The sequence below is a fragment of the Fukomys damarensis genome, unplaced genomic scaffold, assembly GCF_012274545.1.
Source record: "Fukomys damarensis isolate Sample0158 unplaced genomic scaffold, DMR_v1.0_HiC HiC_scaffold_32, whole genome shotgun sequence".
Taxonomy (NCBI): Eukaryota; Metazoa; Chordata; class Mammalia; order Rodentia; family Bathyergidae; genus Fukomys; species Fukomys damarensis.
The window spans coordinates 32,357,681-32,374,489 of NW_022900944.1; the positions used below are offsets into that span (position 1 = coordinate 32,357,681).

Here is a 16,809-nt window from a genome sequence, read left to right on the forward strand (position 1 = left end):
TGTTTGTGTTTTTTTTTTTTTTTTTTTTTTTTTTTTGCCTTCCACATCACCACTGCTTTTCCTTTTGCTTCTGGACATTTCAGCCTCTGATTGAGCGCAGTACTGCTGTATATGCTTGCACTGTACAGTAAGCACCCAACACAACTGTGACAGTGTCCAGTAGACGTGAGCTACTTCTGCAATTTGTATGAGGTCTGTTCATATCTGTGAAAGTGTGCAACTCAAATGTTCATAAATCAAGGACTTACTGTACTGGGATTACAGGTGTGAGACACCATCATGACCAGTGTACACACACTATTTTACATGACTTGCCTTCCCTGAAATCATCTAAGTTTGCCACCCCAGGCTTGAATATATGCCCCAGCTGTGTAGCCTATGGCAAAGACCTATCATTTTATGCATTGTTTAACATTTGTTTTAATCATTTTATTTTCAGTTTTGATGAAGCAAGAACATAGAGAAGAAATTGATCTGTCTTCAGTTCCACCTTTACCTGTGCCTCATTCTGCCCAGACCCAGAGGCCTTCTTCGGATCCAGGGCACCCACATGACAGTGTACTGTCAACACAGAGAGGCTTGATTTGTCCTGTCCAGCAATCATATGCATCTATGGTAACCTCATCCCATTTACCACAGTTGCAATGTAGGGACGAGGGTGCTGGTAAAGAGCAACATCTGACAACTTCTTCAGTAGTGCACCAGCCTTTTCGAGTTACACCAACCTCTCCTGTGGGATCTTCCTATCAGCCTATGCAAAGTAATGTTGTATATAATGGACCAACTTGTCTTCCTGTTAATGCTGCCTCTAGACAAGAATTTGATCCAGTTTTATTTCAGCAGGATACAACTCTTCCTAGTTTAGTAAATCTTGGTTGTCAACCACTGTCATCCATACCATTTCATTCTTCAAATTCAGGCTCAGCAGGACATCTCTTAGCACGTACACCTCATTCTGTGCAGACCTCACCTAATCTGCATTTGATGGGATACCATTGTACAAACCCAGGACAAAAATCTCTTTCTTCTACAGTGGCCAACCAGGTCAGGGGTCAGCTTTCCCCTCAGTTGCAACTTACTGCATATGATCCTTCACATTCACGGTCTGCTGCAGCAACTGCCCCAGCAGCCTCTCATCCCCTGGCCGGTTCATCACTTTCTGGGCCACCATCTCCTCAGTTACAGTCTATGCCTTACCAATCTCCTAGCTCAGGAACTGCTTCATCACCATCTCCAGCCACCAGAATGCATTCTGGACAGCACTCAACTCAAGCACAAAATACAGACCAGGGAGTTATTTCTGCGCCTTCATCCTTAATATGTCACAGTTTGTGTGATCCAGCGTCATTTCGACCTGATAGGGCAACTGTAAGCATCAAACCTGAACCTGAAGATCAAGAACCTAACTTTGCAACCATTGGTCTACAGGACATCACTTTAGATGATGGTAAGTTCATCTGTGTTTTTGTTTTTTGTGGTGGCACTGGGGATTGAACCTAGGGCCTTGTATGTGCTAGGCAAATGCTCTACTGCTCTACCCACTGAGTTATTTCCCCAGCCCTCATCTTTGTATTCTTGAAACAGTGAAAATTTAGGACTTTTCTTCACAAAAGTCATGTAAAAGCTGCCATGCATTGCTGACTGGCATGTGGTTGGCGTTTTAAATAAATTGTTATTACTGGCCAAGGTAGCATGTGCCTGCAACCCCAGACTTGGAGGCTGAGCTAGAAGGATCCCTTGAGTTTAAGAGTTTGAGATAACTTGGACAACATAACATGACTCCATCTTAAACAAACAAGCAAACCCAAAAACACCTTTTGTGAAAGGTAGAAAGATGGAAAGCAAAGAGAAAAAGAGAGTAAAATTAATTAATAAATAATAAAGAGAGTAAAACTAGGGAAAGAAGGAGAGAGTTTGAGGAATAGATGAGTACTTAGCCTGTGAGGATACTGTGGTTGCAGGGAGTGTGGTATGCCTGGGGCAAGAGGGAGTTCTAGTCTGTCATAGGACCTGTTCCTAAATAAAAATTTTTATATAAAAAAATAAAATGTTGTTAGAAAGATATGGTCATGTATAACTGAGCATGGATGTGAAAATCTATGCTTAAAAGTCTATTTGGGCTGGGGATTTAGCTCAGTGGTGCCATTGCCTGCCTCGCAAGCACAAGCATCCTGAGTTTGATCCCTGGGACCAAAAAGATAAAATAAAAGTCTGTTTTATCAGTAATATCTACTAATCAATAGGGCATCTTTTGAACTTACAGTTCAAGTTTTGAACTTACAGAGAAGGAAATTTATGGGCATTAATTCAGTGAATATTGCTGAATGCTGTCCTTTTGCAAGGCATGGAGCTAGATACTGGGCATACTAGGAATGTATTAAGATAGAAATTTTTTTTCTCAAGGAGACTCACACAAGTAAAGAACCTGCTCCCTTGTGGCCAGGCCAGCTTGCAGAGCCAGGAAATTATAATGGACTAGTTTGTCGCTGCTGCTACAGCTGTTGAGGCAAAGATAAAAAGCTTTTTATATAATGTAGCAAACTGTTAAACAAATTTCTGACTTTAAGAGACAAATAAATTGGAGAATGCAGGAATATTCATTATTTCAAAAACTGAAAATTCCCAAAGATAAAATTTCCTGCTAACAATTTTAGAATTCTTGGCTTTGTCACTTACATAATACTGAAATTTTGTCTTGAGTAGGTATTCAGTGAAAACTACGTGAAACTATTGCCCAATGAGAAAATTCTAAAAATTCTGAAACATGGATATAGAATTTTAATTCTCAGATGCAGAATTCATCTACTATAGGAAAATAATTGTAGATCAGTCATCTCCTCTTCTATAGATCTGGAAAGGCTGAGTTCACTGTTTTACTTAGCTGTGAACCTGACATTAAACTCTAATTCCTAAACACAAGGGGCAAGGGAGATAAATAACATGTGGCACTGTGGCTCCTGGGACTTTACAGTCAGATCAGTGCCTGACTTAACAGTTTAAACAATGCAGCAATTCTGAGTCACTATAACCTAGGTATAAAAGATGCATGCTTGAAGATGAGCAGAGAGATATGTGACAAATCCTTCATAGGAAGGATTCAATAAAGCTTCCGTGAGTCAGTGACATTTGAGCTGAGTCTTGGAAGGTGGAGTATATGTTTTCAGTAAATGAGGATCAAAGACCAACTCAGTGCAGAAACAGAGATATATCCAGTAGAGCATAATTATAATTCTGTGACTGGAACAAAAGGTACAGTGAAAGATGATTTTCAGAGGCATGAAGGGAATGTCGCAAGTCATTTGTGCATAAACAGAAGGCATATATGTAAACTAGAGCAACACCTTTGCCTGTCATTCTCTTATTTGTTATCTAATCCCCTCTTTACCATTCTTCTGCCTCTGAGGTTGACAGTGACATTTACAGAGTTAAACTTTGCAAAGGTCACACAATAAGCAGCAGAGCTGAGACTGGAGTCAGATTTTTTTTTAGTCCAGTCTTCTTTTGCAGCACTACAGCTGACTTTTACCAACAGCAGACCATGATGGTAGGAACTCTGTACTAAATTGGATCCCTCAGGGTGTTCTAAAGTCCTAGAGAATTAGGGATATTTAGGAATGTGTGTGCAGAATTTTAATGCATTGCCAGGCATTGTGGTGCATACCAGTAATCCCAGCACTCAGGAGTCTGCAAGTTCAAGGCCAGCCTGGGCTATGTGGTGAGTTCAAGGCCAGCATGAAGTATATTGAGAAACTCTGTCTCAAAAAAAAAGCCAGGTGTGGTGCGCACCCCTGTAATCCCAGCACTCAGGAGCTGAGTCAGGAGGATCACTGTGAGTTCGAGGCCAGCCTGAGCTACATAGTGAGTTCCAGGTCAGTCTCAATACATAGTGAGACCCTGTCTCAAAAAACCAACACCCCCCCTTGCAAAAAAATTGTACTGCATGAATATATATGTTCATAGCTGTATTGGATCTGTCATACTTGTGTTGGGGATACTTGGGATCGATATTAAGTATCTCATTACGACATGTGGTGGCACATACCTCTAATCCTAGGTACTCAAGAGACCGAGATAGGAGGATCACACATTCAAAGTCAGCCTATGTAATGTAGTGAGATTCTGTCTCAAAAACTAGAAAGGGCTGAGAATGTAAGTTTGGTGGTAATGCAACCCTGGGTTCAATCCCCAATACAGCCCCCGACAAAGGCACGTTGGACTGCTCTCTATGCACAGCTGGCATAGTGCCATTACCTACCTAATGAAGCCAGGAGGTCAAAAAGAAACTACTACTTTTATGTAATGCAGATTTGGAAATAAAAGACTTTTTTTTTAAAAAAACTGGCTATCATGGCTCATACCTGTAATCCCAGCTTCTTTGGAAGCTGAAGCAGGAGGGCTCACAGGTTAAATAGAGGCCAGCCTAGGCAGCTGGACATGGTGGTGCATGCCTATAATCCCAGCACTCAGGAGGCTGAGGCAGGAGGATCGATGTGAGTTCTAGACCAGCCTGGGCTACATAAGTGAGTTCCAGGTCAGTCTCAACTGCATTGTGAGATCCTGTTTCGGGGGGAGGGGGGGAAGCCAGCCTAGGCAATTTATTTATTTATTTTATTTTATTACTTATTTTTGTTTTTTTGAGACAGGTCTCTCACTGTGTAGTTCACACTGGCCTTGAACTCAGTATATAGCCCAGGCTAGCCTGAAACTTTAGTGATTCTCCTGCCTCAGCCTCCGAAGTGCTGAGAATACAGGTATGTGTCACCACACCCAGCCAACCTGGACAGTTTAGGCAGACCCTGTCTCAAAATAAAATTTCAGAAGGGCTGAAGCTGTTTAGTGGCAGAAACACTTGCCTATAAGGCCTTGGATTCAGTCAATCCCCAGTATCACAAAATAGAAAGAAGAAAGATGTTTTCCCAGCTATGCTTAAGATTTTTTGTTTTGTTTTGTTTTGGTACCAGGGATTGAACTTGGGTCCTTGCGCTTGCAAGGCAGGCCACCAAACCGCTGAGCTAAACCCCCAGCCCAATGCTTAAGATTTGAAAATGTTACTTATTCTTGTGCAGTTTTAAACTTACTATTCACAGTACTTTTCCCCTTGAAACGATAGGACCTTGTGTGATGACTTTCATCACTCATGTAATGTAACTGTGAAGATAAGAGATTTATTGAGATCTCTGAAAGAGTTGCAGCTCATTTTCCTTACAAATGAAGGCACTTTTCTTTCTAGAGAAAAGGATGGGGATGGGGGCAAAACTGCAACCTATTCTTACTACACATTAAGTAATTTGGGGAGAAGAGCACAAAACTGAAATAATTTAGAAAGATTTTGTGAAAACTTTTTGTTGTTGTTGTTGTTCTATTCATTATATAGAGTGCACAGTCAAGAAAAACTCCTAAATTGTAGCCTCATAAAGGACAAGAGCTGGCTATGGAATTCTCTCAGTGGACTTGATAGAATCTCAGTGATTCCAAGCAATTGTTAGAAAGACTAAAATGTACTCTGGATACCTCAGATTCTCAGATTATTGGCTGTATAAATTGTTTGTTTTTGGTACTGGGGTCAAACTCAGGACCTTACGATTGCGAAGCAGGCAGCAGAACCATTGAGCTAAATCTTGACCGGCTGTATAAGTTTTATGTTACTGTTTTTTTGGAGAAAGGGTCTTACTACATAGCCCATGCTGGTCTGGAACTCGAGTTCATCCTGCCTGCTCTCCCCAATGCTAGGATTATACGACTGTACTACCACACTTGGTGCAAATTGCATGTTTTGATATTTAAAATCTAAATTGAATTTTTATATTTTTATTTTGTTTGTTATTTTGTTTGCTTTTTGAGATAGGGTCTCACTATGTAGTTCAGGCTGGCCTTGAACTCTGTAACCCAGGCTGGCCTCAGACTTGCAGTAATCCTCCTGCCTCAGCCTCCTTCCTAAGTGCTAGGATTACAGGCATGTACCACCATACCTGGTGATGAGTTTTTTTGTTTTTTGTTTTGTTTTTTAAGTGGTGCTAGGGTTCTAAACAAGGGCCTTACACGTGGTAAGCAGGTGTTCTACCACTGAAACCACATTCTTAACCCTTGAAGCAAATTTGTTAAGTCTGGAGCAGTTTTTTATTTTTGTTTCTAGTACATGTTTACAGTACGTAGTGATTGGGCTGAGGATTTAGCTCTGTGGCACTGTGCCTGCCTCGCAAGCACAAGGTCCTGAGTTCAGTCTCCGGCACCAAAAAAAAAAAAAGGAAAGAAAAGTGCAGTATATAGTGATTACATTAATGGTAAGGAATTGATATATGTGTTCTGGGTTGTCCCAGAAACATAAGTTTCTAGGTTCTTTTTTTCCTAAACAAAGAATTGGTCAAGACAAGTGCAAAAGGTAGCAAGGTTTTACATTTGTAAAAGGTAAGTAAAGGAACAGGGTATGCAGAGCAAGTGTGAGCCCCTTAAAAGTAGGAAAAGAGATCCCGGTACCAAAAAAAAAAAGCAGGAAAAGATGGGCCAGGGATTTAGCTCAGTGGTGCTGCAACCTGCTTTGCAAGTGTAAGATAAAAGTAGGAAAAGAAGTACATGCTGCAGTGTGAGAGGGGACCAACTATGAAAGAGAACATTGTGGCCAGGAGCTTAATGGCAGCCATCTTTTGTGTCTCCCATTCCTCAGCCTGACATAAGATCTAGGCTGTCCTATGAAAAACCAGTTCAGGGGCTGGGGATTTAGCCCAGTGGTTCTGCTGCCTTCCTCGTAAGCACAATGTCCCAAGTTTGACCCCCGGTACCAAAAACAAACAAACAAAAAAATAATTCAGTTCTCATAAGAACTAAAGATAGCACTTCCTGAGGGGAACTGTTTCTCTGTGCACATCCTAGCACACCTCTTGCCCAGATAGCTGACTGTTCCCTAATCTCCTACCTCATATATATATAAAACACATCTCAATTATTATTTTTTTTTCGCCTGCCCCTCCACCTCTTTAGTGTAGCTTTCTATTCTGTAACCAGAGGACGTGGTGACTTTTAAAATTTTGTACTATATAATGCTAGTTAAATATACTTAATCATAATACATTTTGTTAATTGTATTTCTAGTTTATTTTCCCCTATCCTCTTTTGACCAAATTAAAGATTAAAATACCCACAAAATCACTTTCCTTTTAGATTTCTTTTTTTGTACCAGGGATTGAACTGAGGACCTTGTGCTTGTGAGGCAGGTGGCAGAACCACTGAGCTAAATACCCAGACCCTTTTTAGAGTTTTAAAATACGATGGAGGCTTGGGTTGAGGATGTAGCTCAGTGTTCCAATGCCTGCCCATCAAGTGTGAGGTTCTGGATTTGAACTCTGGTATCAAAAAAAGGGAAAAATATAGAGGACAAATAAAATAAGGTGGAGTCTCTAAGGAAATATTCAAGTATTCCTTGACTTATTTTTAGAAATATGGACATCTTAATTTTAATTTTGTCAAGTTTTAACATTTTTAATTATTAATTTTGTTGTGGTGGTACACAACTCAGCAGTTGGGAGGCTGAGGCAGAAGGAAGGCCCTTGAGAGTTCGAGGCCAGCCTAAATTACATAGTGAGACCCTGTCTCAAAAACAAAAAAAAAAAAAAAGAGAGAGAGAGAAGAGAAAAAAATGTTCTACAGCATTAAATTATTAGTAAATTCTTATTCTTGTGGCTGGACCTATAATTTTTCTTATACCTTTTCATGCGTTATGGTGTATATGCCCCATTTTTGGGCCAAATGATATACATTGAAATGATTTTCAAAACAGATAAATTGTCGTGGTTGGGCAAGGCCTGGTAGTGCTTGCCTGTAACCCCAGTACTCAAGGCTGAGGCAAGGATTGCCAGGAGTTCAAGGCCAGCTTGGGCTCCATAGCAAGATGGGGAGTCACCGTTGTGTTTTAAGTATTTTAGTTGATTATATTATAAAACTAGACTGTTGTAGACCTTTAAATAGGGACCTGTGGCCGGGCGTGGTAGTGCATACCTGTAATCCCAGCACTGAGGAGGCTGAGGCAGGAGGATCACTGTGAATTCAAGACCAGCCTGGGCTACATAGTGAGTTCCAGGTCAGTCTCATCTATACAGTGAGACCCTGTCTCAAAAAACAAAAAAAAAATAAATAAATACAGACCTGTTTAATTTGTAATTGAGCTAAATGAATCCTGTTAATCACTTTCCATGGGAGTCCTCCCTTCCTTCCCATTTGTCCTCCTTTGTTCTCAAACCAACAGAGCCACAGCTGCAGCTCTTCCTCAGTGAGAAGGATGCATGTTAAATATAGCCTGACCTGCTGCTGTGGTGAAAACTGACACTACCACTTGCAAACTCTGTGTAGCAATAGGCTGATCCTGAATGTAGGGCAATTGCTAATTTGACAGTAAATAGGGACCACACTCATGACCTTAGCTGTTTCAATTTTATATGTAAGTGGCAAGTGGAAGAGCCTGCTTTCAAGTAGGTTCATTTTTGAAGCCAGGGCATAGCACAAGATTCAGTGGATTCGGTTGGTTACTTGATAGGGGACCCAGGAGGCTGATATGGTAGAAGAGCAGAGAGAGAAATATGTCAGTATTCTGGTGCACTTATTGGGTAGTAGTTTCACTGATGTTTACATATTTATATATTTAAATAAAAGAAAGCTATGCATAGCCAATGGAGAGAGTATGTTGTGAATGATGTATTATCAAGTATGCACACAGAGGTGAAGGGTAGTAGTAGATAATCCTGAACTCTCTGCCATAACTGGGTTATTGGTTCCTGTTTTGAAAAGCATACATTGCCGGGCGTGGTGGCGCACACCTGTAATCCCAGCACTCAGGAGGCTGAGGCAGGAGGATCACTGTGAGTTCTAGACCAGCCTGGGCTACACAGTGAGTTCCAGGTCAGTCTCAACTACGTAGTGAGACCTTGTCTCTCAAAAAACAACAAAAAAAAAGAAAAGCATACGTGGATTATCCAGCCTTAAACATATTTACAATGAACATTTCCAAAGGCTGAAAAGTCTCATAAATTATGCCCATGTAGCCATTGGCTCATAGCTCATGTAGCACCTTTGACATACTACCCTAGGATATACGGTACAAAAATGGGGATTTAACTCAGTGGTTCCGGCGCCTGCCTTGCAAGCATAAGGACCCGAGTTCAATCCCTGGTACTAAAAAAAAAAAAGAAAAAGAAAAATGAATTATCATACCCATCTAAGAAAGAACAAGCATATGAGAAGATTTTTATTTTTTTAAAGTGTGTCTTTTTACTCCATGGACACAAATGAGTTATACCTTTTTAAAGTAAAAGTCTTGTTTTTACTGTTTAAACAAAGATTTTTTTCTTTGAAACAACTTGATATTAAAATTTGTACTTAAGTGCAGAAAGTCCAAGAAAAGCTACCATTAAATAACCAGCAAAAAAAATAACCAAAACATATCATGTAAAGGTACAAGATTCCAATGATAAATGTAACTGTATTGTTTGCTTTAAATGTACCAATAAACCTAATGGGGGGAAAAATAAATAACCAGTGTATAGGCAAGCGTGGTGGCGCGCACCTATAACCCCAGAAGTCAGGAGGCTGAGACAGAAGGATTGCTGCAAGTTTGAGGCCAGCCTGGACTACATAGCAAGACCCTTTCTCAAAAAGCCAAAAATAAATAAAATAACCGACATATAAAAAGTTTTCAAAATAAATTTCCTTTAAAATGTATATACTTGGCCGGGGATTTAGCTCAGCGGTTTGGTGGCCTGCCTTGCAAGTGCAAGGACCCGAGTTCAATCCCCAGTACCAAAAAAAACCCAACAAAATAAAACATATATTTAAACTGGACGTGTGGCGCATGCCTGTAATCCTAGCACTCAGGAGGCTGAGGCAGGAGGATCGCTGTAAGTTCGAAACCAGCCTGGGCTACATAGTGAGTTCCATGTCAGTCTCAAGTACATAGTGAGACCCTGTGTCAAAAAACCAAAAACAAGCAAACAAAAAAACTGGTTGATTTGGGGCTGGAGATTTGACTCAGTGGTCCCGCTGCCTGCCTCGTAAGCACAAGGACCCAAGTTTGATCCCTGGGACCCAAAAAAAAAAAAATGTGCACTTAAAAATAATGAATGATGGCTACTTTTTCCCCCCCGTACTATGGTTTGAACCCAGGGATGATTTACCAGCATCATTAGCCCTTTTTAGTTTTTGAGACAGGGTCTCACTAAATTGCCAAGGCTGGCCTGGAATTTGGCTATCCTCCTGGCTTAACATCCTGAGTAGCTAGAATTACAGACGTGTGCCACCATACCCTCCTGGTTACTAATAAAACTCCTATTTTATTGAGCACTGTGCAGGGTGCTTTACTAGTAGTTCATTAATTCTTACTGACAATCTGTTTGGGTTTTTTTTGGTACCGGGGATTGAACTCGGGTCCTTGCGCTTGCAAGGCAGGCCACCGAACCGCTGAGCTAAATCCCCGGCTCTTACTGACAATCTGAAAGGTGAAATATTAGCCTGATTTGTATAGACATAATTCAAAGAGTAAAAGCAGTTTCATGGGGTTATATGTCCACAAAAACTGGGACTGGCATTTGAATCCAGATCTGTTTAAATTTGAATTGTCCCACATGTGTCTGGTGGTTACTAAAATAGCTATAATTGATTATTTAAGTAACTATAGATGATTTTGGGTAGAATGAGAATTTTAAAATTTTGTTTCTTCATATAATCACTTTAAAATAAGTACTATACTTATATGATTCAAAATGATAAAGGTATAAGCTGGATGTGGTGGCGCAGGCCTGTAATCCCAGCACTCGGGAGGCTGAGGCAGGAGGATCACTGTGAGTTCGAGACCAGCCTGGGCTACATAGTGAGTTCCAGCTCAGTCTCAACTACATAGTGAGACCCTGTCTCAAAAAACAAAAACAAAAAAAAGATAAAGGTATAGGACACATAATGAAGAACCTTTCTCCTAGGTACTCAGCTATCTTCCATATGGACAGTTGGCATTACCAATTTCCTGGCTGTCTCTCCAGAGCAATTTTATGCATTTATAAGCAGTTACTTGTATCTTTTCCCTTAATTTTACTAGCATATTATATATACTATTTTATACTTTGCTTTTTTTCATATAAATTGAATATTGGAAATTATGGCCAAGTGTGATAATACATACCTGTAATCCCAGCATTCAGCAGGCTGAGGCAGGAGGATCATTCTAAGTTCTAGCCTAGACCAGGCTACATAGTGAGTTCAAGGCCAGCCTGAACTACCTACAGCAAGACTATGGCTCCCAAAAAAATCGGCGGGGGGAGGGGGTGGGGACCAGGGATTTAGCTTAGTGGTCCTGCTGCCTGCCTGGCAAGCAAAACGTCCTGTGTTCAATCCCCATACCTGCCCCCCAAAAAAGAGGAAATTATGCTTCACTGTAACAAAGGAACTTCCTTGGAAATTTTTTGGGGAGTTTTGCTGTATTTTTTAATCCAAGGCCTCACTTGTGCTAAGCAGAACATGTTCTGCCTTTGAGCTATCCCATTAGCCTGAAGGATTTTTATTTATTTATTTATTTATTTATTTTTGGTACCAGATATTGAACTCAGGACCTTGCGCTTGCGAAGCAGGTGGCAGAACCACTGAGCTAAATCCCCAAATGAAGGATTTTTAAATAGGACAGTTCATAAAATATTGTATGAGATACTCCATTCTATAAAATTATAATGTTTCATTGTACAGATATACTAATATCTCTTTAACAGGGACAGTGATTAAGTTTCTGTGTATATCATTTTCCACCTTTTCCCACCCATTTTTACCTTTATACTTCTATGATGGGTTGTTTTGTTTATGAGACAAGGTCTCACTATATAACCCAGGCTACTTATTATGTGTACCAGGCTGTCCTTGATCTCGTAGTTACCCTCTTGCCTCAGCCTTCCAAGTGCTAGGATTACAGGCGTGTACCACCATGCCAGACTCTAGGCCAATATTTTGAAAAAGATTGTCAAATTATCCTTCATAAAGGTTGTACAACTTACATTGCCACTGGAGACAGGGATAGTGGTGTACAGGCCTGTAATCCCAGCACTCAGGAGTCTGAGGCAGGAGGATCACCACAAGTTTGAGGCCAGCCTGGGCTACATAGTGAGTTCAAGACCAGCCTGAACTACATAGCAAGATGTGTCTCAAAATACTTAAAAAAAAAAAAAAAAAAAAGAGTTAATTGTTACTGGCGTTGTAAGAGAATGCCTATTAACTATACCTTTTAAAAGGCAAACCTTTAAGAGCTTCCAGTGATCACAAACGCCCCAACATGGCCCACGTGCCATAGGTTCACCACAACTGAGTCCTGTACCTTCACCACGATCCTCTGTTATGTCTTATCTTTTCCTAAGGGGATATAGCTTCTCAGTATAATTTTAATTTGCATTTTACTTATGAGTAAGATTATGTGTATTTTTCTATGCTTAAGAGAAAAATCTGTTCTCTGTTTAAATTTGCTTGCTTTTTCAGATTATCGCTCTTCTCATTGATTTGTAGAAGCTCTTTGTTAAGTTTATTAGCTCATTGAGAGAGGAGTTACATATTTTTTTCCTCCCTGTGTTGTGGCTTTTGTGGTGATTTTTTTTTTTTTTTTTTTTACATTGTTGTAAGGAATCTTCTGTTTTGTTTCCCACAACTTAAGTTAGTTACTTTTGTGATTTTGTAAGTCTTCGATTCATCAGGAATTTATTTTGGTGGAATATAAGAGAAATGGATCTAAAGTAAATTTTTTTCATGTAGCTATCAAGTTGTCCTTAATCCGTATTTTTCCTGATTGATTTGATTGGTTGATTGTTTTTGTTGTTGTTTTTGTTTTTTTTGAGACAGGGTCTTACTATGTAGTTGAGACTGACCTAGAATTTACTGTGTAGCCCAGCCTGGTCTCAAACTCACAGTGATCCTGCTGCCTCAGCCTCCCGAGTGCTGGGATTACAGGCATGTGCCGCCACTCCCGGCTTGGTTTTTGTGTTCTTTAAGAAAGACACAGTCTCGGAGCAGTGATTTAGCTCTGCAGTTCAGCGGCCTGCCTTGCAAGCGCAAGGACCTGAGTTCAATCCCCAGTACCAAAAAAAAAAAAAGACATAGTCTCACTCTGTAATTCAAGATCACCTTCAGCTGACTCATTATATAGCCAAGGCTGGCCTCAAACTCAGTTATCGTACTGCATCCGCATCCTGAGTGCTGAGATCACAGGTGTGAACCACCTTGCCCGGCTCTCCCATTTGATTTATTTATTTATTTCCCAATTTGATTTAAAGTGTCAACTTTATCTTATATTAAATTTCCCTATATATTTAGATCTATATTTAGACCTCTTCACAATAGTAAATTTTAATGTAAAATTTTGCCTTTGAATAAGCAATTTGAGCAAAACAACATATGATCTTTTTGGCTTCTTTGAGATTTATTATTAGTGTTTTTTACAGTGTAAGGTTGATTTCGTTTCATACATGTGAATTACTGCAAATTTAAAGTTCTTAAATTGATTACAAAATGTCTTATTTCATAGTTTGCCACAATTTTGAATTATTGTTTATTCATCCACATAGCATTTGTCAAGTGCCGGTTTTGTGCTAAGCATTATTGTAGGGCTTCAGTGAACAAAAAGACAGGTCCCTGCTGTATTAAGAGCTTGGATTTATTAGGGAGACATTGACAATAAACAGTAGTTACAGTAAGTTACAGAAACAAAAACTTACATGTAAAGTTACTTATAAAAATAAAGAGTTCTAAATATAACTGTTAAGGTTATATTTGGAGTGTTGTTACTGTTAAAGTAGGAAGCAGCTAGCTGTTTTAAATACTTTTTGAATAAGCCTCATTGCCAAAGTGACATGTGATCAAGAACTTGAAGCTGTGTGGATACCTGTGGGATTCCAGGCAAGGGGGAAAGGGTGACAGTCAGAATCAAGACTGCAAAGGTAAGAGTATATTTGGTGTTTTGTGGAACAACAGTAAGGGTAGTGTGGCTAAAATAAGAATGTTCTAGGGAGATGGTAGTAGGAGATGTCGTCAAGGAAGTAGTAGGGAGTCAGAACATTAGAGTGATAGCTCTTAAACTTTTTGGTCTCAGGACTCCCTTATAATCTAAAATTTGTAGGAGGAGCCCAGAGAACTTATGTTTAAATGGTGTATACCTTTCAGTATTTATCATAAATTGAAACTTGGAACTTTTTTGGTGGGGTACCAGGGATCTAACTTGGGACCTTGTGCTTGCAAGGCAGGCGGCAGAACCACTGAGCCAAATCCCAGGCCCCTGAAACTAAGAACTGTAGCCAAACAGGGTGGTGCGTGCCTGTAATTCCAACACTTGAGAGGCTGAGGCAGGAGGATTGCTGTGAGTTTGAGAGCAGCCTGGGCTCCACAGTGAGTTCAAGGCCAGCCTGAACTACACATAGCAAGACCCTGTCTCAAAATGCTAAATCAGTCATCAATCCAAGAACATGCAGGCACACATTCCATTACTCATCAGAGTGATGAATCATTGCACATTGTGTAGCTTCATTAGAAAACTTCACTGCAGGGGTCAGAGCTTTGGCTTAGTGTTGCTGTGCCTGCCTTGTAATTGCAAGGTCCTGAGTTCAGTCCCCAGTACCAAAAAGAGAAAACTTCACTGCACATTCACCAGAGCTTGAGAGGGGAAAAGGCAAAGAATCATAATAGAGAAAATTTGACCTTGCAGACCTCCTAAGGTCCATGGGAAACATTCTTATTTGTTTTGTTTTGTTGAGACACAGGGTCTCACTGTTTAATTCAGGCTACCTTTGAACTCACTATGTGAGTCCAGGTTGGTCTGGAACTCACAGTAACCCTCCTGCCTCAGCCTCCCAAGTGCTAGGATTACAGGTATGCGCCACTACACTGGGGTAGGTTCTTGTTGAACCTTTTAACTTTCCCTGGTTTTGATAGTTTTGATGGGCTGGCCTGTAATCTCAGCACTCAGAAGGCTAAAGCAAGAGGATCACTGGAGTTTGAAGACAGCCTGGCAACATAGTGAGTTCTAGACCAGCTTGACCTATATAGTGAGACCTTGTTTCAAAAAACAAACAGGATCGGGATTTAGTTTAGCAGCTCTGTGCCTGCCTTGCAAGCAAAAGATCCTGAGTTTGATCCCTGGTACCAAAAAAAAAAAACCAAAAAACAAAAAACTGTTGATAGTAAGGTTTTATAAGCCATCATATTATAAGATTTTGAACAGATGATTCATTAATGTGATTTAGGTTTCTCTTTGGCTGCTGAGTGGAGAGAAGACTACAAGGACATCAGTTAAGTAATCCAGGCCAGAAATGTTGGCTTAGACCAGGTAGTAGTAATGGAGTGATTAAGACATAGTCCAATTTTGCATGTACAGAAAGTCCCCCAATTTAAACAGTTAACTTAAGAATTTTTGACACATGAAAAAAATTTAGTAGAAGCCATTTTTTGAATTTTGAATTTTGATCCCCACCACCACCACCCATGGCTAGTGATATAGGTATGATACCCTTTTCTGATGCTGGGCAGAAGAAGCCCCAAGCCTCAATTCCTGATCAGCCACAAGATCCTAAGCATAAACAACTGGTACTCGGTGCACTGTGTTGCTAAACTTTGATGTTCACTGGGTTAGATGTACTAATTACAGGTGTATCAATTACATTTTCAGCCCAGCATGGTGGTGCACACCTGTAATCCCAGCACTTCGAAGGCTGAGGCAAGCGGATCACTGTGAGTTCGAGACCAAGCCTGAGCTACATAGTGAGCTCCAGGTCAGTCTCAACTACATAGTGAGACCCTGTCTCAAAACAAAACAAAACAAAAATTACATTTTCAACTAAGAATAATTTTGAGTTCTGTATATAGTCTAGATTAATTCCATATCCGATAGATAATTTGCAAGTATTTTCCCCCATTCTATGAGTTGTTTCTACTCTTGATAGCATCCTTTGATATTCAAAAGTTTTTAATTTTGATGAAATTTGTTTATTTGGGTTTTCTTTTGTCGCCTGTGCTTTTGGTTTCATATACGATTGATTGATTGATTGATTGATTTGATACTGGGGATCAAACTCGGGTCCTTGTGCTTGCAAGGCAAACGGTGGAACCACTGAGCTAAATCCTTGGCCCATCATATATGAATCTTTATCTTTCATCCTTTCTTTCTTGGGAGTGGGGGTTTTAAGCAGTTTGTTTAATTGTTATGCCATAGATTGCCTTCCATTTATCTTTTCCCATGGTGATTTAAGAGAAACTCTCTTCATTATAAATATTCCATAAATATCTGGTCAGTTGGTTTACATCTGCTGTGCAATACCTCACATCTTTCAGCAAGTAAACACTGAATATGAAGAGTAAAGACATAACCAACGGTATGGTGAGAATCTGCTTTTAAGTGTTTCCCTTACGGTGATAACACCACATACCTGTTCAGTTAAGGAAACAACCCTTAAAATTCAGGGCCTTTTTATATTTTTAAGCAGTAATTAGGTTTTGAATTAATTAGGTCTAAGGGCCTAGACCACCTTAGCCACTGATTCAGCATTGAACACTAAAGGTACAGCTTATGCCATGAATTCCTAGGGGAGTGTGATCCAGCCGTTCAAGCTCCTTTCCATTGGTTGTCACAAAGTGTGCTTCTCTGAGTGGGTCAGGCTGGCACTGCACTTGAGCCCAGGTACCCTTCTCTTTGGCTTCCTTCTTTTTCAGATCATTTTCGTTTGAGTATTTCAGGAAGTGATCTCAGCTGTTATAGTGCTTAATGTGCACTTAATTCTCTTGGCAAGAATCTTGCTCCTAACTTTCTTAATTACAACA

At 40.1% G+C, this 16,809-nt stretch overlaps 1 protein-coding gene across 2 annotated transcripts in view; it reads left to right on the forward strand.

The window, feature by feature from the left end:
- The window catches only part of Nfatc3 (nuclear factor of activated T cells 3), a 124,208-nt gene that overhangs the window by 92,639 nt on the left and 14,760 nt on the right, over positions 1-16,809 (forward strand). For both annotated transcript variants that reach the window (XM_010612304.3, XM_010612305.3), the window contains exon 9: positions 440-1,447. In XM_010612304.3, coding sequence (XP_010610606.1) covers positions 440-1,447 — 1,008 coding nt within the window. The remainder of the gene's footprint in view (positions 1-439; positions 1,448-16,809) is intronic.